Genomic DNA, 21,935 nt, shown 5'->3' with positions numbered 1-21,935 from the left:
TCATATTTTAAAACATGCTGTCAACCTCAATGCAACCCCAGTTTCCACCTCAGCCATCCAAAACCCCAATCTCATCAAAATAAGATCTTATTTAGTTGGGCTTTCCATTGACAAGTGCTCCTAAGGTCCATAAAACTTTGAAATTAAGTAAGGTCTACTAAATTTATTTGCCTGTTGCATAGGAATTTTTGAGATCATCAAATTCATTTTGCTTTGGTCCACGACATCTCATGCTCTGTAGGAATGTAATGCAAATTCTATAAAATGTTTAGCAATCATTAACCATAACCAATTTTCAATAAATAGGTAAGTCAGGCATCAAATCTCAAAAGGTTTCCATGACAAGGGAAATCTTGGGCATTTGGGCAGATTTCAACCCTGCTGTCCTTGTATTCCTGTTGTTGTTTTTGTGTCTTGAATCTATTATATAGATATAGTGTCGTAGACTTTTTATCTTTCTGCATTTCATGATTTTATTCTTGCAGGCATTATTCATACCCTTGTTTTCTTTAGTTTTAGTTTTTGTTATTTCTTTTCTTCCATGCCTTGATTCTTGTGCTTCTCTTTTTTCTCAATCCCCTCTTGTTATTGGTTTCTGGTACTGCAATCTATCCATTTTTCTTTCAGCTTTTTCATTCTAATGATGGATCATAGAGTGTGATAAATGTTGATGCAAAAAAGAAAACACAATCATTTCCAGAAATAACAGTATAATGGATTGCGGAAAAGGTCTTTAACTAGCCTTGTTGCTAGACAGCCATATATTCAGACTCATTTTCAAACTGCAGAACAGAGGATGGTTATTACTTAATTTAACTTCAACTGTGCCAGTGTTTGAAAAGTCAAGGTTCTAATGTTTGAAAAGTTGAAGGTAATTTACTGCTCAAGGCAATATCTAATTTGCCTTTTAGACTCAATAAGCACAGTACACAAATTCCTTAACATCAGCACATGCCAGTTATCATACAGAGCAAATTTGAAAAATATTGATCAAAGTAAATATAGAAAAGCAGTCAATAAAGTTGAAAATTCATGAATATCGCAAAGCCCTGCAACAATTCTACCATATGAGAAATGCTCTTATTGTCCATCAAGTCAAAAATAATGCAATGTACAAGTTATAAATAAATATGTATACAGAAAAGGTCAAGGATCAATTGAAAGCCTCACACTTCCGCCTGATCTCTCCCTCAAATCCTGTCTTGACATTCAAACTACCCAATTTATCCATGGCAGCTGCAAATGCATCAAAGAAGGCCCCCTGGCTAGAGGCATAATAGTTCACTACACCCCTCGTCCGTGGATCTGTGTACAAAATCTGATCTGAGGCAAGAAGGCCAAGCTGCTTGCTCAGACTCTGATAGAAAACATTATCAAACTTATTGGGAGAAAGAACATCATTAAAGGCAGCCATGTTGGGATCAGTGTTTTCCTTTGGGCAGACCTTTTGCAGGCCCTGTGCGTACTCAGAATCAATGGTTTGTTCCGTGGGATTAGCATTGTAGATTCTGGCCATGAACTCCTTGCAATGAGAGAAGCCAATCGAGTGGGCCCCTGAGAGAGCCGTCATTTCGGTCTGATTGAAACCCCTGGCAGCAAACATGGTATTAAGCTCATCGACACTCATGGTGGCGAGCGGAAGGTTTCCATTCACTCGCCATGCATCTGAAACAAGGCTGTCCCTCCGGCCCTTCTTCACATCATAATATGGTCCCCCAACCTGCTCATAGCCATAAACCAAAAATTATATCAATATGCAGAAATTATATAGGCCATCAATTTGGCACGTAAAAACCCCGTATGGAAGTGCATAAGGAGATTTTTTTCTGTCCCTATGGTTCAATATATAGAATTTCAGTCATTTGGAGCAATTAAAAAAATGATAACACAAAATTACTAGAAAATGCAAAGCATAACTTGACGACCCAAAACCAATCTTCTCTCACACATTCCGCCCCGCTTAACAGTTCTGAGTGACAGTTTTTAGTAATTCAATTTGACTACATTGATATCGGCATCTGTTTCTTTCAGTTGAGTAGGTATGCATCCATTCCAGAAGCCTCCTGCTAAACTGGGATCCATTCCAACAAAGTGAATTTGATTGGACTATATAGGTATCGGCATGTCTGCCATTAGTAGATAGAAACATGTTGAGTTGGTATGCAAGTATTCCAGAAGCCTTCTGTTAAACAGGGTCAATTCCAGCAAAACTATCCAAGGATCGGACTGATCCAATCATGAAAAATATGAATCTTGACGGATGGTGTAACATGTCACTCTAAACCCCTTCTTCTGTCTGCTCAAAAAAATTAAACCGTAGGTCCATTTCACCGGAAAGCATCCAACAGCTTCTTCCTTTTTAACCAATTCTGCGACTCCTAGGTTTCACATGCAGGTGGACCTCATTTAAGCTTCCTCAAGTAAGTGTCCGTATTAAAAAATAATTATTAACGAGCCGCTAATTTTCAAGGATAATAGTAAATTTAAGCACGGCTACACAGAGCGTTGTTTAAAGTTTGCTTCTAAACCGCAGGTTCCCTACAGCTGGTCTCTATTGGAGAAACTTTTCAAAATAACTGCAGTGTACCTAGATAACCCAGGAAAAAGAGGTGTGGCATTACTGCAGATTCCAAGTTGGATGTTTGATCTTGACTACTTATCTCCCTATGATCTTCTATATCAGGAACCATCCCTTGTCCTCCGATATGTCAGAGTATTCGACTGAGCCTGTGAAACCGATATAAACTCGATCTCGTATCAATCCCTACAAATCTAGCTGACAAATCTAATAAAAACGTGATAGAACAGATAAAATCGCACCGTGCTAACTAGACAAAGGGCACATTTCAAAGCAGTGGCTGCGAATCTTCTCCAATGACGAAATACTCTGTAAACAATCAAAAAGCATTCCACAACTAGTAACAATACAAATCAACAAATGACTGGGACTGTGTATTACCAGATTCAGAACATCCCTGGTTGCAATAGCCATGATGTCCGCGCAAGAGACAATGCCCGGGCACTGCGCTTCAACGGCGATCTTCGCTCGGCTGACGGCATCGAATCCGTCTCCGGACAAGGACAAATTTATATCCGCATCCCTCTCCACCTTGTGCTCTGCAGTCGAAGCTATCAGCACTGATGCATCGCACCCCTGAACCAAAAACCCCAAAAATCCGGTTAGTTTCTCACAAATCTCACCCTACAAACCATCAAATTTCAAACACCCCAAAACTCACATCCATAAAGCAGTCATGGAAGAAGATGCGGAGAAGCCCTGCTGCAGTAGCAGGATTCGCAGCCTGCTTGCGAGAGATTTCCCCCTTTACGATATCCTCAACCTGAGGACATGTCACTCTATAGTAATCTACTGAAAGCTCTGCATCCACCCCTCCGAATCTGAACATTGTCAAGGCCATTGCCAAACCCACCCACAGATACATTATCATTGTTCCAATTCGAACCAGACCAAACTAAACCTGATTCCAACAATGTAGAGACAGGGGGTAAGGACCTCACAAAATGAGATGATGCAAATAGGCCAGAAAAAGCTACCCAGGAGATATTGAGCTAAATAACAAAGGCAGGTGAGTAAAGAAGCGCGCGTCCATGTGCTCACGTCTTCATCACACGCCTACATCATCATCATAATCACAGCTCAAATCCAGCCTGTATTTCCGGCCCAAATTCTGTGTAAATTTTTTAAAAGCGCTACACTTCGAAACCTACGCGGTCACCATTTTGGTTAAAAAACAACAGCGGTACAGCACATTTTCAGTGGGCCTTCTTTCTGGAAAAGCTCAACAGTAAACGGAAACGGAAACAATCTTGGAATTTGTAAAAAAGATATTAAAAGAGTAGTGAAAAAGGTGTCAGGGGGAGGCGTTAGTTCGTGAGCCGGTTATTCGGGCAGCCATTCCCACGTAATAATTTCTTCCGTGAATGAATGGCCGCCATTAAATTTATGGGTGACAGAGAAGCATTGCTTGGAATCGAAGCTCCAAAACATGGCGGATACTTGGAACGCTCAGTGTAAAATTAATACTTAAATGTTGACTACTTATGACGTGCCCACTTTTAGATCTCGACATGATAGAAATTTGTGATGAAAATGGAGACAATTTTATTTTAATTATTAGTATACAGTTTGATTGTTTGAGGTATAAGTATTAGAGAATGTGTCTAAAATAAAATAATAAATATATATTAAAAATGGTTTAAGAAATAATAATAACGGTGTTTTAGAAGATCTATCAACTAGCTTATATTATATATATATATATAAAATAAGTCAAGAGATATCCTTCTCGAGGCGCCTATTGCACTGAGTGAGATTATGAAAATAGGCGTCTCGAGAAGGATATCTCTCAGCTTATTATATATATATATATATATATAATATATATAAGCTAATAGCACTCGCGATGCAAAATGAAAGACATTATTTTTTAAATTATAATTCATTATAGTTAAATATGTTATGAAATTTTTGTATTAATAGATATTTAATATTATTATGATTTCAATATATTTTATATATATTAATTTTAAAAATTTGCATAGAGAAAAAATAATAATAGTAATTTAAAAAGGTATTTTAAAATCATATAGATATTTATTTAATGTTATAAAAAGCGAAGAAATGTTATACATAGTATTGCTAAAGAATTGAAGGACATTGAAGCAATATAGAAATTTTTGTACAAATATGTGTAATAAAAAAATACTTAATAATCATTGAAAGAAATGATGACAGAGTCCATCAAAAAACTTAATAATTAAATAGTTGAAGCATATTGAAGCAATATAGAAATTTTTCTACAAACATGTGTAATAAAAAAATACTTAATAATCATTGAAAGAAATGAAGACATAGTCCATCAGAAAACTTAATAATGTAATATTTAATAGCTATTATAAAATTGGGTATAATAAAAAATAGTATTGCTCAAAATGTTGACAATACGTTGAGAAATAATATGTAGAATATTTTTACTTTCTCAACCATGGATTGACTGGCAATAACTCTACATTTCCATGAAGAATTTTTCGTACTTTAATTGATAGAGTAGACTTTAAGTGAAATAATGTAGGTATGCCATAATTTGCATGCAACAACCTGAAAGATGGAATGACTTGATGTATTGTGAATGTGATTGTGTAACCAAAATTAAGAGTAGCTTATTAAAGAGATTAAATTTCCACAATCCATAGCAAATAAACTGATATATTTCTAGATTCGATTGTGTAAAGATTTTTTACCATCAACGTTTCGAATCACACCAAGTGATCCATCATCAGGATGTCTTGCTCTCTTCATCCTGATGATGGATCACTTGGTGTGATTCGAAACGTTGATGGTAAAAAATCTTTACACAATCGAATCCATAAATATATCAGTTTATTAAGAGTAGCTATCAACCATTCTTCGAGTGGACCCTTGTGATAGCTAATTTTAGATTCTCCTTTAAGAAATTTCATAAACTTTATACTGAGCTCATCAGAGAGAGTGTGCTTCCTGAAATTTACTGTTGGGGCAATGATAATTTGATAAATACATCTTGCAAGATAAAGATCACGGATCTCACGATACAAAGCTTCTGGCTATCTGCAAAAGTCTACAACCTCGATCTGTAGGTGATGAAATGTGACATCTAAGTTCATCTTCGCTTTTGTGGCATAGTGGAAGTTGAAGTACAGAGCATAGTTATAAAATTTTAATTGATTGTTCCTTGGTCCATTGTTTATAATTCGATTGGTCATTCTATCCCTTATCCAATACCGAACACTCAACTCCTCTATACAAAGGATGGCATTTTGTGGAAGTCTATGATGAAAGTCTCATAACCACCGGTAAGCCCATTCCAAACGTAATTTGTTTGACATCTTCGTAAGCTGCATGGAAATTATGAAAAAAAATTATATCATTAAAACATGATAAAGAATATGTTTTTTTTTTTTTCAAAAAGGAAAGAAATGTTGAATCAAGGATAGTAACCATAATATTTAAACTAAGGTATTTTACATGAAATAAACATAAAATATATTTGATCAAATTCATATTTTGACACACATTTTTAAAATGTTAGTATTTTTTGTCTTGAAAAAAATTATTTGACATAGTGTGATACAAACTTATAAAGGCATAAGAAAATAAGTGATCATTTTCTTTAATTTAAGGATACTAAAAAAAAATTACAAGGGTATATTAAAAGTCTATTTATATATTTATGGATGTGAAAACATGTATTTGAAACATTTGAAATGTGATTTGTAGTAGTATACAAGTACACGAAAACTTTATTAAATACTACAATCATATAATAGTATAGTAAATATAATAAAAATTACAAAATATTAAAGTGGCAAATCAAAATTGTAATTGCATTGGACAAAGTATTAAAAATAAAAATATTACATCAATTCTCTTCCAACAACTTAAGTCTATTTTCTTCATCCTTGCACTTGGCAACTTGTCTACCTTTTTTCATTTTCTCATAGCGATCATACGTGAATGGAGGCATTATTCTTAGACACTGTAAAGATTTAACACGAGAAATTGCCACAAATGTCAATCATGTTCTTTCTCTTGGTCCTATATTAATTGTCGCTTTTGGAAGAGTTAAACCCTAAGATTTATGTATAGTCAATGCCCATGCCAATCTTAAAGGCAATTGAAGTGTTGTACCCTTCTGTATTGGTGTTATTGGAATTGTTTTTGGATGATGGTCTTCAAATGGTAGTCCAGAATAGTTGTCAAACTCAACCATCACATATATTGGAGGTTCAGGTGGAGTGCTTCCTTGTTTGTAGACTATATTTTGAACATACCCCAAAGATCCATTTACAAGACCTGCTTGTACCCATAGATTAGAAGTTAGCATGACCCTTGCATCCTTACAAAGTAGCAATTCCAGATCAAGCTCATCATTTGAATAATCTTCCAATGCATTACCATGTCGTGCTTTTGTCGCAACACTACATGCAACAGGATACTTCAATGAATGCAACATTTTATTATTATGACTATGAACATTTTCATTTGTTGAGAATAGATGGACATAATTTTCAAACTGTAAATTTGTTGGAAGATCTATGTTGATAGGGGTTCTTGTCATTAGCAACCTCCAATCATCAATCTGTGGGTTTGCATCTCTTACATTCATCAAAAGTTGGTGAAATCTTTGTTGATCCTCATTCTCCCCATCTTGTTTGAATATCTTGTCCAAAGTAACAACAATCTTGAATTCTTGCCATATCAACTTTGCCCTTCTATTATTGTCATATGTTGGTCTGTCACCAACTGGAGGAAGCTGGCCCAAATCTCCCACCAAAATTATAGATACACCTGAAATATAAGAATGAAAATATTTATGTCAAAATGATTAATTTGTAATTACATTTTAGTAACATAATAGTCTATATTTTATACATGCTACACTTGTTAATGAGGAAAAGTGAAGCCTTTTACCTCCAAAGCTAATATTTGCATTTTGTGGGAATGCTTGTCGAAGTCGAGAGTCAATGTTCTCCACCATGTTTTGACCAATGAAGCTCATTTCATCAATCAAGATATACTTGATATGTGCCATTTCTTCTTGAAAACTAGTGAGTCTTGTTCCTTCTAATTGACAAAAACCTTGTATTGGTATTTTTAATTTTGAATGAACTGTAGAAGCTCCTATGTTGAATGTTGCGACTCCTGTTGGTGCAAGTAATAGAAGGGGAGATAGAGAGGGCATTGTTGCATTTTGAAGAGATTGACTAATTGCACCAATTATATGACTTTTCAGTACCTTTTGTTCCTTGAATTATCATGAGCAATGGCTCCACATTCTGATTTCTATGATAGTGTGTCATAATAATGTCAACTGCCTTTTTCTGTTTGTCACCAAGGGTCATGTAGTTGATGCATTGGGGAATGTCATCATATATTAGACAACCATGATTCTTCACATTACCTATAAAATTGATTGTTGTAGTAGTGTACTCTTCTCCCTTATAATCAATAGACCAATTTGTATGTTTGTCAATGTCTCTTCTCCCCAACATGTCTATTTCTAAGCACTCTATGTTTTGACCACGATGCAACCTAGATATAATTTCCCATTCATGTTCTGTTGTATTTCTTTGAACATTGTTATTGTCTTCGGTGTCAGAATCACTTGGGTTTTTATCATTGCCCGTCACCATAGTTCGTTGAACATGCCAAGGAATGTAATTAAATGTCTCCCAGTTTTTTATGATGTCATCATCATCATGGCCAATATCTTGTTCTATATCACGGAATGGCTTGTAGAGCAATAATTCTGATAAACAAAAGTTAACCCATTTAGCTAATTCATGTGAAGGTATAGATACAAATCTAGGAAAGACTCTGACTATTGTTGCTTTGTCCCTTGGCTCCCATTTATTCTCTCTTCTTCTTTTAGGATTATATATCCATGATCTTGCTGCATCAATTAATGTGACGACTTTCATACATAGGGGCCTTCTTTTGTACCCATCAATGAAATATTTTGTTTGCTCTTCAGTATTCTCTTCATCATTTTCATTTTCATTATTTATAGTTACAGGTTTGAAGACCTCATGGGAGACATTTAGATTAACAAATCTTCTACTACACTCTACCAATGGAAGCTCTAATAGCATATGACATGTTTCTTGAGCACCAATGTCTCTTTCTATAATTGTCTCAGTTAGAAGTTTCCTATATGCACATGCAGCTAAATCATCTGGGTTTTCCATGTTGGAGAGGTGCATCAACATTTGATGGTATGTTTCTAAGCTTTTCTCTGCTTTTGTTGCATATTTCGCAATGTATTTCACTACAGCATGTTTGGAAAGAACAGGTTGCCAATCTATATTCGCTCTCCATAGTTGTAGTATGTAGCGATTATGTGAGTTGACTCTTTCATCATTTCTAGCTGGTTCAAATTTCTTTTCACCTGTTTCTTTGTCTTCATATAATTTTGATCCCTCTAGGTTTAATGGCCAAGGTGCATTATACCTATAATAAATATAAGAGATATATGTAGTTAGTCATGTGACACTAGTGACCAATTTCTAATTTTGGTTTAAATATCGCAATGTAATGAAATGATTACCTGCAAACCATATGCCCCCTTTTCTTCCGCAAACATGCACCCTCCTTACAAATTGTGTGTCTTTCTACACAATTTAGGATCTCCTCATAGTCATGATCTAGATTGACCTCTACAAGTTGTCTCGTGTTTTTGAGACATGGATGTTGTTGAAAATTCATGAAAGGCTACAATTCAAAATAAGTTGAATGAGTAAATAAGGTCATATCAAATTATACCATAGAATACATATTTATAAACATACCTGTATATTTCGCTGTTGAGGATCTTGTCTAGGGTTCCATGCATGAACAATAGAATGAAAATATCTTTCAGCACTTTTGTGTTCATCCTCATTTGACCAGTCAATGTTCTCCATATTAGGTGCCCCTTCGATCCATATGAATCCATGCACATGTGGGGACCCCCTATGTTGCCATTCATATCTACACCAAAAATCTTTGACATTCATTCCATTTTCTAGAATCTCTTTTCTAAACATAGAGTGTCTCAAGTGCATATAGTGTGCCACAATGTGAGGATAATCAATTATATTTTGCCTACGCCAATTTTGAGCTTCACGTGGATCAGTTCACATTGTTCCTGGCATTAGAGCATGTAAATTAGGCCAATACATATCTGTTGCACTCAATGTGAAAAATATTGTAGGACAACCAATTTGATGAAGCAAATCTGTCAATTCTGCATGAGATTTTTCCCAATATGACCTTGTTCCCCTTAGCGTTGTACCAAACCGCATCAATTTATTTGCCAATCTAGAGTGAGGTGTAGTTTTCATATGTTGCCGCAACTCATTGATGGTGATTGGCATGTCTTTAAAGTTTCTCTTTACAAACACAGAGGTTGAACTCTATGCACGATGTCTCATGATCATGTTATTCATGAAATATCTAAATCTAGGATGTTTGCCAAAATGATGATCCCTATATCGCACAAGATGCTTTACAAATTCATGAAGATATACATGTGGCAACCGTGGTTCTAACCAATCACAGGTACCATTAGGAAATAGTGTTGGGAATGCCATATCCAATAATCCTGATGTGACATACTCATTAATAGGTGACACACCAATACTTGGTCAATCTATCAATGATGTTGGGTTTGCATCAGGATTATTAACCCATGTACGGATAAGTTCCATTTCCTTTTGTGCATTAGGAGGTCTTGAAGCCATTGATTTTGTGTGCTCAATTACATTCCCTTCATCTGTCTCCATAACTGGACCCAGAAAAACAATATCATTTGCATCTGTATCAAACTCCATATTCACCGTCTTCAATCTATGAAAAACATTTTTATCTCTATTTTTGGGCAGATCATTGAGAGCATTTTCATTAATTTGAACATCAGAGTAAAATTTATCATGCTCTACTTTGTATTTGAGTGCTTTGTATACACGATCTCTATTAACAGTAAAGTTATATTGTGTCCCATGTTGATCTATCCTTTGAACAATAATAATTGGCAACTTATCTATTGTATGTGGCAATATGTTTGAAACATGATCTATGTTTTGTGGGAAACTTATTGTGTGTCCTTTGTACTTAAATTGGCCACCAGTTGCATGTGTTACTTGCAATATGGGACTGACACGTGCAATTAACATTTCCTCAACTTGTGTCAAGTTTGCAAGCTCCTCTGGTTGAGGTCTTGGGTCCATATTATTTGAAGCTGAGAATCTGTTATTTCCTCTCTCTTGTTAGCATCTATTACACACTGGACCTTCAGAGGTGCGTGACACTTTCATTCCTAGATAGCATTCTTGACAAATATAACACATGTTTGGCATTCTTAAGCTATCCAATTTTTGGCAAAACTGCATTTGGAATCTATAGAAATTATCACCGAGATTTCCATTTGGATTTTGTGCATTTTCTACATTACCTTGTCTAGCTGAATTTATCCCAACTTGAGTTGTATGGTGGGGTGTTTCAGGAACACGTTCAACTGTCCTTGATACTTCATTTTGAAGATCCAATTGCATATTTGTAGCCAAGGGTTGATTATACCTCTCATTGAGCTGTAAATCCACTTGATGTCTTCCTTGTATCTTAGAATGTGATACTCCATCGGATGTTCTTTGACGACAACTTCTATTACTATTTTGTTGATCTCTATTTTCAGATTCTAATTCTTGTACTGATAGTTGTGCCCTTCGTCTACCATAATTTTGTCTTTGGAGTTCATTACTCCTCCTTCTTTCATCTTGTCTTTGATCTTCTGTCATTTGTTCTCTCCAACGTCTTCGATATTCCCTTTGATATTCTCTCTGATACGCCCTCTGTTGCTCTATTTGATATTCTCTCCTTTCGTCATCAGATTGAAAATTTGGTGCTGATAGACTCATAGCTATAAAGTGAAAAAATTCTTCAATTAATGAGAAATATCTTGAAATTTATGTTGACAACAAACATCAGGGATAAAAAATATGGTGATATTTAATTTATTACGAAATATTGAAGAATTGTAAAAGTAATATAAGAAAGATATTTTCTCCATAGCAGAAATGCATACATAAATATATAAAATACTAAACTCCCATTTATATAGAAACATATATTTAATTTATCTAAGAATCGATACCCTTTAAAGACAAAGTATATAGAAACAAAATTTCCTTAAACATTGTAACTCCAAAATATTAGACTGGTTCACTATTTCAAAAGAGCAAGAATTTATTGCAGTGGTGTAGAAACACTTGGAGTTCTTAAATGATGAAATGAAAGTTTTCTCCATAGAAGAACTACATACATAGATAAATGAAATACTAAAAACCCTTTTATCTAGATACATATCTTCAATTTTCGTAAGAATCCATACCCATTAAACATGGATTGTATAGAAAAAAAATTCCAAATTATTAATGCAAAAATAGTAGAGTGGTTTATTATTTCATTAGAGCAAGATTTCATTACAGTGGTGTAGAGACACTTGGAATTCTTCAGTTAGGAAATTAGAATTTTCTCCTTCCTTATATTCCTCATCATAACGCATGTCTTTCATATATTCACAAAATTGGACTCCTTTCCTCCATGCCTCAAGAATCAGCTTTGTATAGTCTTCCATTTGTAGGATTTGAAGATCTTGCACATCTCGAACATTTAGGCTTGCGCCATGCATTTCATTGACCATTATTTTGCAACACTCTGCAATGACTCTTCCCAATCTATCCAAATAGGTTTCATCATTTCCATCTAATTCAATAGAAGCATCTTGAAGAAGTGGGCTACCAATAGTTATTTCAGATTCACTTTGGTCAACATCCATTTTATTATTTATGATCTATATAAAATTATGAAAGACATTAGAAATTTTAGCTTAAAAAAATAATAATCAACTTACATAGAAATTTAATTACTTTTTATTTATTTAATTTATACATATGGGAATGAAGATAAATAGAAATAAAATAACATACAAATTTAATTTTACTAAACGATAGAATAATCAAATTAAATATCCAACAAAAAAAATTTATTTACTAAGTAAATATAGAAAACAAAGTTGAAAATAAGTACATTATTTAAGAAGTAGTTGAATGGATTTCAAACGTATTTGATTTTAATAGAAAAGGAAATAGTGAGTGATTTAGGAATACTTCAAATAGTAGTTTTCAGTTCAAAGACAAAAGAGAACTCAAAATTATCTATCAAGTAGTTAATCTCAATACAAAAAATATTGTGAGTTGTTCAATATGATTGTGCTGGAATCCGTTGTCCTCCAACCCATTCTTGTGCTAGTTGTAATTGGGAGTATACAAATGGAAGTAGAGTATGAGTATCAGGGAAATATACTTCATCTAACTCTTTCACGCTAAGAGGTGACTCAAATGTATCAACAATCACTCCTCTTTGCCAACAATCATTTTGTAGTACTTCAACACGAAGGTCAGCTTCTATAATTGAAGGCAATGGTACTTGAGGTGGAATTGGACGAATATATGCAGGAAAGACCTCTTCAACAAGGGGCTCTGGAACCACTTCATCAGTTATGAAATGTTTATATCGAACATAATACTTGGTTTGTGTAGTATTACGAACACGTCCTATGACAGTTGCTTCAAACCAAGCACCCTCAAAACCATTCTCATTAGATGACACTTCAACCTTCATCGCTATATGCACATCCATGTCTTATACCTTTTTGAATAGTTAAAACAATAGAAAACTTTACTTGTTAAAATCATAACATAAATATCATTGTTAATAGTAAAGAGAGTTTATAATATTCATATTATGAAAATATATTTTCAAAACATAGAATGTAACAAAAGTAATAGAAAAATTATTAAGTTTATATTAGTTTTTTTGCGAAGTTGGAGTCTCGTAATTGAAAAATATAGTAAATTACACAATTATAAATAGAATTTTAAAAATGGAATGAATTAAATCTAACTTATAAGACAAACTATTAAAATGTGAACTAAATCTAATATTTCTAAAAAATTACAAAATTTAATATTTTTAAATCTAATGTTTCTAAACAATAACTAAATCTAATATTTGTAATATTTCTAAAAAAATTGTAAATCTAATATTATATTTAGAAACAACGATTTTGAAATGATAGCATGACATCAACTAAAGAAAAGAATATAAAAGATTGATCTTTTCTAAAATAAAAGTAAGATTTGGAGGAGATGTGAATAACATTTAAATATAGAAATATAAACATCACTTTATCACCTTGTCAATTCACAAATTATTAAAATGTGAACTAAATCTAATATTTCTAAAAATATTATAAATCTAATATTATATTGAGAAACAATGATTTTGAAATGATAGCATGACATCAACTAAAGAAAAGAATATAAAAGATTGATCTTTCCTAAAATAAAAGTAAGATTTGGAGGAGATGTGAATAACATTTAAATATATAAATATAAACATCACTTTATCACCTTATGGCAATTCACAAACTATTAAAATGTGAACTAAATCTAATATTTCTAAAAAAATAACAAAATCTAATATTTTTAAATCTAATGTTTCTAAACAATAACTAAATCTAATATTTGTAATATTTCTAAAAAAATTGTAAATCTAATATTATATTTAGAAACAATGATTTTGAAATGATAGCATGACATCAACTAAAGAAAAGAATATAAAAGATTGATCTTTCCTAAAATAAAAGTAAGATTTGGAGGAGATGTGAATAACATTTAAATATATAAATATAAACATCACTTTATCATCTTATGGCAATTCACAAACTATTAAAATGTGAACTAAATCTAATATTTCTAAAAAAATAACAAAATCTAATATTTTTAAATCTAATGTTTCTAAACAATAACTAAATCTAATATTTGTAATATTTCTAAAAAAATTGTAAATCTAATATTATATTTAGAAACAATGATTTTGAAATGATAGCATGACATCAACTAAAGAAAAGAAGAGAACGTAGGTAAGTATTCGTTGTGGATCCCTCAGACCAGTAGTGGAGACTTGTGATGAATGAAATACTCTGTTGCTCGATTTCGTTAACTATCAAGCATTCTATAGGAGTAGGACTGCTGTAACAGCAGATAAGGTATCCTGTAGACTGTGTTCTTGCTCACTGCTGAAGACAAGCTAATTTTTTTCCTATAGAGTCCCAAATTTTATTTACATGGTCTTTAAACAATATCTTCAGTATGCTAATTTAACTTATAATTGTTGTATGACATTTTTGGTTGCTGGGTTTACTAAATCAATGTATCATAGGCTGTAAACTCTCAAAGTGTCAGAAGATCATACACATTTTGAACAACGTGTTTATAGGCTGTTGTGTATATGATTGCAAGCACACGATCATGGATTTGGGGCCAGAAGAAAGAGAATGATTCGGTTTGCCTACTATTCTATGGCTCCAAATTATTATCAAGCGGCACACGGCTGCCTCCCACAACTATTTTTTACTCTTCATTTACAATATCAATACAAAGCGCATTTAATCAATCATCCTTAGCTTACGCTTTATTCAAAACATGCAGAGCCAAAGCCTCTCCCATACAAATGAATGCTCTGTGTAATATTGCTTTCAAAGTGTAGGAACATAGACAAAGATTTGAGAAAGAAACTGAAGTAAAAAAGAAGCAGTGGGTACCTGTTTGTTGTCGACTTCTGCACTCTTGGCCTCTTCCCAAGCAATTGCTCCGCTTCAACAATACAAATATAGAGGTACACCATAATATATATAACCTAGTCTTTCTTCCCAGTCCTGTAACTGACCAAAAAGAAACAGTTCGCCTCTCATTTGCTGAATTTAATTTAATAAAGATTTATTGTTCACAAACATAGCACTTCACAGAACGTGGGTGAATATGTTTTCTTTGTAAAACGTAATCAGCATCAGATAAAAGTGAAACGCCAGTGGTAGATAATCAACAATTTTCTATTTTACACCTGTAGCTGTTCAGATTCAACTCACATATATTTACTACTGGCAAACCATTGGAATTTGGAGCAATTGATGAAGAAAAATGACTAAAATGCACACGACTTTAATTGAAACGCACACGAGTTGAACAGAAACGCACATGACTTCCATTCCTGCCAGCAGAGCTAGACATGATAGAAACAATCAGATGAACGTCAAATTTTTTTAAAATACTGAAATATTTACATTGATGAATGCTCTCATTGTAGAAATCCTCTCAACTTAATTATTGGTAAATGAATAACAGTCATATTTGTATCCCCCAGCCAACTACCCTTAGACAACGATCTTTAGAAATTAGTATTATTATTATTATTATTATCATTATATGGTAATTAAAACTTTATTCAAATATTTTATGTGTGACGATAATTGTTCAAATTTGCATATTTAATTAGAGTTGTGTAACTTTATTAGAAATTATTAGGCGTGATGATATTTCTATATTTCTATATTTCATTAGTAGTAAGTTCACACTAATCTATCTTTTATGAGAATGAATGGAAAACTTAGCACTTATTAGATATCAATGATGTTCACAAAGGTGAAGCGTCAAGATGTCACTCATCCCAATACTAGTCTAGCTCAAGCTTGCTTAACTAGAGAGTTTCCTCCATGGTTAAACTCACTTTGCATGCCACCCTATTTGCAAAACCTTCCCCAAGTGTTAATGTCTTGTGAACCATTCATTACAAAGCCCCTTAAACTCATCAATTGAGAAGTATGAGATATTTTCCACAAGTCAAATTGTGATATTGTTGTCAAGATTGAACTGTATAGTTTCTTCAAGTCAAACTCATTGACCCATGTTTCGTGAGTAGTACTAGGATGGGTGACATCTCGATAAGTCTTGGTGCCACCTCTTTGAACATCACCTAGTTCTAATGAGTGCTAAGTGTTTCATTCATTCTCGTAAGAGATGGGTTCATGTGAGTCATTATTCATGAAACAAGGGTCAATGAGTTTGACTCAAAAAACTGCATAGTTTAATCTTTATAACAATATGATGATTCTTAAGATGCTTATGCGTAAATAAGAGATTTTGATTCTTAGGATGTTTATGCCTAAATAAGAGTAGTCAAGACAAGTGGGACTAGAGGCATCCTATGAAACAACCTTCAAATTTTTAGAAGTCGTCTCTTCACTTTTTCGGGGAGGGGTGGAGGGAGGAGGAGGAAAGGAGAAGAAAACATTTCACAAAGAAGTTAAGCTAAGGACGTGATTCAATGATGCATTTTCTATTATAAAATATTGTCTTTTATAAAAACAAATATGATTTATTTATAAAAATAAATATGATTTACCACACACCCGTCATTGTTGGAAAGGAGAATTGAACACATGAAGTAACTGAGACATAAAATGAAATATTCAAATCCTTCTTGTGAGAGTCATCTATGGGGATTTGAATAATGTTACATCTTTTCCTAAGGAGTTTGATGATTTTTCAAAAAGAAGGACAAGACATAGAGAAATTGTTTTCAAGAGGAACCCCATGAAGAGACACAATGATGTGGTTCTCATATTCAAAAATAAATAGTTCCTACAAGGGTCCAATGAAAGCTCATATACCCTTGTATTTTATCATCTTGAGAAGTAAGTTACAATCAATATAATTTATCATTTTTTAAAAGAAAAACGAAAAATTCAAAGGGTTATGTGGCTCATTATTTCTCAAGTTGTTCTTTTTCCAATTGAATCCCCATCATTTAGAGGATAAAATACTAATTTCATCATGAAACAGGGAATCATCTTTCACCACTTATCACAAGCCATCATTAAATATCAGCCCCACAACACCTTTCAAGAAAATATTAATTTGTAGTGCATCTGGCATGTTTGTGCAAAAGTTAAGGATGTACGCTACTTGCCCAAATCGTGCACATAAGTGCTCTTATACATGATTTAATGTTGAATCCTTTGGATTTTATTTTGCCACCATGTGTCTCAAGTAAAAGTCGTGTACAAAATTTAAGCTAGACAACCCAAAAATGCACATGAAGTCACATAAATGTTTTTAAGAGGAAAGAAGAAGGGCTTCACTAGTGAAAATGTAGAGTTAGGATAGCTAATTATTGTGGATAGCATCTATAACTGTGGTAACTAAACCCTTGACTTGTCGAGGATTGAAGCTAAATAAATATTTGGGCCACTTTTATATTATTTAGCTCTCATTTGGTATCTTAGATTGGAGCTTAGTGGTAAGTTTAGAAAAAAGGGAACACATTACAATTTATTGTTGGTAACATCCTTTTGACCAATGTTCTTCTCCAAACACAAATTTTAACAAAATTAAGATTAAGGAGAAAAATAATCATCACTCGCCAAAGTAGAAGATATAAAACTTTGTGTGGCAAGGTTTGGAGCATATATGAAGACTTATGAGATGTCATGTAGTATGCATATATCTTAATCCTTTCTTTTATGAGATAGTCTAAGTGAATTTCATTTCATCCTCAAACTAAGAATCAAAATTGAGTTGTTTCTTATAGCCAACTACATAAAGTCTTGCTACTAGATAGGTGTTCATAGCCCTAACAAGGATATGAATTTGATATATACAAAGCATAGCTCTACTACCACCATTCATCTATAGCCACGACAAAGTTACCTACATCAATTGATTTTAATTTTTTTCTAATCCTTTTCTATTTTTAGAGATTTCCTGGACAATGAAGTCCTTTTCGAGCTTGAAACTAGGTGGTAGCGAAAAATTCCCTATTTGTTTTGACTTAGAAAGAGTTTGAAAATCAACAACCACTAACTCATACAAGCAAATAAAAAAATGATGCCACATGTGCATGATTTGACATATATGACTGCACTTTCTTGATTTTAGAGTTAACATCTCAATAATATAAATGGTAATATTGTCTTGTAAACAATTAAATAAATGCATTTAATTATTTTTTTAAAACAAGGAGTGGGAAACCTTTTTTCAGCTGTGTTGCCAAGAAACCAAAATGTGTATATTGAATGTTGACCAAGAGATTGATATCCTAAAAAAGTTATCTTAGTACATTAGGGGTCATTTCATCATAATGAATATCCAAAAATCATTAAAGATTAATTGTATGAGTCAACCTAACCAATTATAAATCATACTACATAAGTAAATCATTCTAATTATAGAAAACCTTCATGATTTTCTGAGTTGAAAATTGCATGAAAAGTGAGCAGATATTCCCATCAGGTCAACGAGATCACGGCCACACAATTTCTTTATAAGCCCCATCACTGATATACACCTCACACAACTGATAAATAGAGACTCTTGTGGTTGACTTTCTTGTTGATGAGAATAGGTAAAGAGTAAGTATATTATGTCCCAGTTTGTTGGCTCTATATTATATTTGGGAGGGTTGAGGGAACAGATAACAAATTTAGCTTGAGGGCTTTTTGGGAATGACTATTATGGTGGTCCCGACCAACTTATTTAAGTAGCGCAGTATGGGATTGACCTTCTGCTAGCCACGAAATTGAAAACTTATGTGACAAGGGATATGGTGTTCTTGTGCCTTCCTTTTCTATCCAGTTTTATAACAATGTCTACTGGTGAGCATAGGGACCATGTAGCTCCTACACTTGGGTTCCTTAGGAGACTCACTAGAAATGGATTTGGATTTTATCAAGAATTGGATAGAATAACAGTGTGTACAAATTTTGATTGGTGTGGTTAATTTAATATTAGACTCTTAGGATTGACTTTCTTGTTGATGAGAATAGGTAAAGAGTAAGTATATTATGTCCCAGTTTGTTGGCTCTCTATTATATTAGGGAAGTTTGAGGGAAGGGATAACAAAAATTTAACTTAAGGGATTTTTGGGAATGACTATTATGGTGGTCTTGACCAACTCATTTAAGTAGCCCAGTATGGGATTGACCTTTTGCTAGCCATGAAACTAAAAACTTATGTGACAAGGGATAATGGTGGTCTTGTGCCTTCCTTTTCTATCCAATTTTTTAACAATGTCTATTGGTGAGCACAGGGACCATGTAGCTTCTACACTTGGGTTACTAAGGAGACTCGCCAGCAAGGATTTGGATTTTTTCAAGAATTGGATAGAAGAGTGGTGTATTATGGATTTTGACTAGGATCTAGACCCAATCTAGTGGTGATAAGGCATGTAAGGACGATACCCTAGAAATAGATGATGAAAGTAATGAGGATGGTGGGAGTAATGAGGATGACCTTTCAAATGACTACCTAAGCCCTCTAAATGAGTGGCCCTTCTACAACTCTATGCTATATAGAATATAACAACTCTTTTCATAATATTTTTCTCTCACTACAAATGAAAATGATATGAAAATAGGAATACACAAATACACATAAAATATATTATAATGAATATATTTGGCATTTTATATGTGAATTTTCCTTGTACAAGAGAGTATTCCTTTATTTTGTTATTTCTTTTCCATTGTATGCTTCTGTGTGATTATGAAAAAAATTACTATAAACTATACAAAAAACTAGTATGACTTTTCATAACAGTTCTACTAAAAGTCATTGCATAAATTACAATTTTCTTTAAAACAAAATCAAATAAATTAACACTTATTTTCATATCTTGAAAATAGAATCTATCCTCTGCATACAACAATCCATGACAAAATAGAGAACTACCTATTCCAAGAGATAAGAATAATGAAAATGAGCCTTATTTTATGCCTTAGCATGTTTAACTCTTAACAAATCAAGAATACAAATAACATAAACATGTTCCAAACTATGCCACATCTATGATATCTTTAATTTGTTTGTTTGATGATGTCAACTAATAGGTGGTTATCTAGATTCATCATCTCTTAGAAGAGCTCAAAAGTATGAACATAATGCACTTAGGGAAAACATTACTATATAGAAGGTCCACTTGTAAAAGGGAGGTACAACATAGTGCTTCTGTAAAGGAAAAATGATCTACCTAGTTAGTCTAACCAAATTATATAATAAACTTAAAGTGACCAATTAACTAAAATTTAAAATAGGTTCTATTGCGACCTAGTTTCCAACATTTGAACATAGTAATCCTTGTGTAGTACCTACAATATTAGCACCTTAGAAGAATGGAGAGTGGAGGATGTGTACCGATTTTAGAGCTATAAACCAAATCATAGTGAAGAATAGGTTTCATTTCCTAGGATGGATGACATAATGGATTATTTGAGTGGCGTTATATTTTTTTTTAAAGATATAATTGAAACGTGTATATCATCAAATCAGGATCAAAGCAAGTAGTGAGTGGAAGACCACATTCAAGAAAATGAAAGGGTTGGCAATGCCTTTTGGACTTACCAATGTAGTGAGTACTTTTATGAGATCCATGAACAAGGCATTGAAGAAATTCTTGGGTAAGTTTGTAGTTGTGTATTTAAATGGCATTTTGATTTTTAGTAAAACAAATGAAGAGCATTTGTTGCATTTAGGAAAAGTGTTGCAGAGGTTGAGAGAAGAGAAGTTATTGATAAACATTAAAAAGTATAGTTTCATGAAGGAACACCTAGTATACTTGGGATTTTTAATATATGTGGATGGATTGAAGATGGAACTTGAGAAGGTAAGAGAAATCTTTGAATGTCCTACACCTTAAAGCACTAAAGACAAAAGATCAATTCATGAATTGGCTCATTTCTATCAAAATTCCATTAGGAATTTTATTTCAGTTTGTAGTCATGTGGCTATGACCATGAGAGTAGACTAAAAGGATTTCAAGTGGCTAAATGAAGTAAAGAAAAGTTTTGAGTTTTTGAAACAAAGGGTGACTAAATAATTGGTGTTAGCTTTACTAGATTTTTATAAGGTATTTTAAGTTGATTGTGATGCAAGTTGGAATATGATTGGAGTAGTATAGAGTCAAGAAAGAATATGTGTTTCCTATGTGAGTGATAATTTGAATGATGAAAAGAGAAGATATTTAGTGTATGATAAAGAGTTCTATGTTTTAATTCAAGCCTTGAAGAAGTGGAGAGGTGACTTTTTGCCCAAGCAGTTTGTGTTGTACATAGAATATGATACATTGCAATATTTTAATAATGAAGGTGAGTTGAATCGACACATGAGATGGGTAGAATTATAATAAAATTACACTTTTGTTATATAACATAAGAGTGAAAATTCAACTAGAGTTGTTGATGCACTGAGTAGGAGAAGGATTTTGTTAATAGAGATGAGAGTTCAAGTGCTAGGATTTGATTAACTAAAGACCTTGTATAAGGAAGACCTTTATTTTGTTGAACCTTTGAGATTTTGTAAAGAGCATGTTGTTATTACTCCTAAACATTAAATATTGTCACCAGTGCAAAAGGTCAATTAGTGAACATAAAGGATATTGGTTGTTAAATGTTGTTGTCAAGCCATAGTATAGACTGAGTCCAAGAAGAAAAAAAGTATAAGTA

The 21,935-nt window shown here is 33.2% G+C and overlaps 2 protein-coding genes across 2 annotated transcripts; both read right to left on the bottom strand.

The window, feature by feature from the left end:
* Positions 1 to 1,050: 1,050 nt before the first annotated feature.
* On the bottom strand, positions 1,051 to 4,137 carry LOC149557150 (peroxidase 65-like). Its single transcript, XM_089831862.1, has 3 exons — positions 3,240 to 4,137; positions 2,960 to 3,154; positions 1,051 to 1,720 (listed from the first exon to the last, which is right to left on the bottom strand). The coding sequence occupies exons 1-3, from the start codon at positions 3,447 to 3,449 to the stop codon at positions 1,154 to 1,156; spliced, it is 972 nt and encodes a 323-aa protein (XP_089687988.1). The 5' UTR covers positions 3,450 to 4,137; the 3' UTR covers positions 1,051 to 1,153.
* An 8,659-nt stretch (positions 4,138 to 12,796) lies between these two features.
* Positions 12,797 to 13,237, bottom strand: LOC149557149 (protein AGENET DOMAIN (AGD)-CONTAINING P1-like). The gene has a single exon (XM_089830114.1). It carries the CDS (start codon positions 13,235 to 13,237, stop codon positions 12,797 to 12,799), a length of 441 nt encoding a protein of 146 aa, XP_089686240.1.
* Positions 13,238 to 21,935: the final 8,698 nt, after the last annotated feature.

This window comes from Cupressus sempervirens, chromosome 5, assembly GCF_028749045.1.
Source record: "Cupressus sempervirens isolate cs-2001-9-10 chromosome 5, ASM2874904v1, whole genome shotgun sequence".
Classification (NCBI taxonomy): Eukaryota; Viridiplantae; Streptophyta; class Pinopsida; order Cupressales; family Cupressaceae; genus Cupressus; species Cupressus sempervirens.
Note: the sequence above shows the minus strand (reverse complement) of the source record. Positions and strands in the feature narration are given on the sequence as shown.

Coding starts and splice junctions, on each gene's coding strand:
- LOC149557150 (XM_089831862.1), bottom strand. CDS start 3,449: ATGATAATGTATCTGTGGGTGGGTTTGGCAATGGCCTTGACAATGTTC. Junction 3,155..3,239: donor TCCATGACTGCTTTATGGAT/GTGAGTTTTGGG, acceptor TTTTTGGTTCAG/GGGTGCGATGCATCAGTGCT. Junction 1,721..2,959: donor CCAGGGATGTTCTGAATCTG/GTAATACACAGT, acceptor GGCTATGAGCAG/GTTGGGGGACCATATTATGA.
- LOC149557149 (XM_089830114.1), bottom strand. CDS start 13,237: ATGGATGTGCATATAGCGATGAAGGTTGAAGTGTCATCTAATGAGAAT.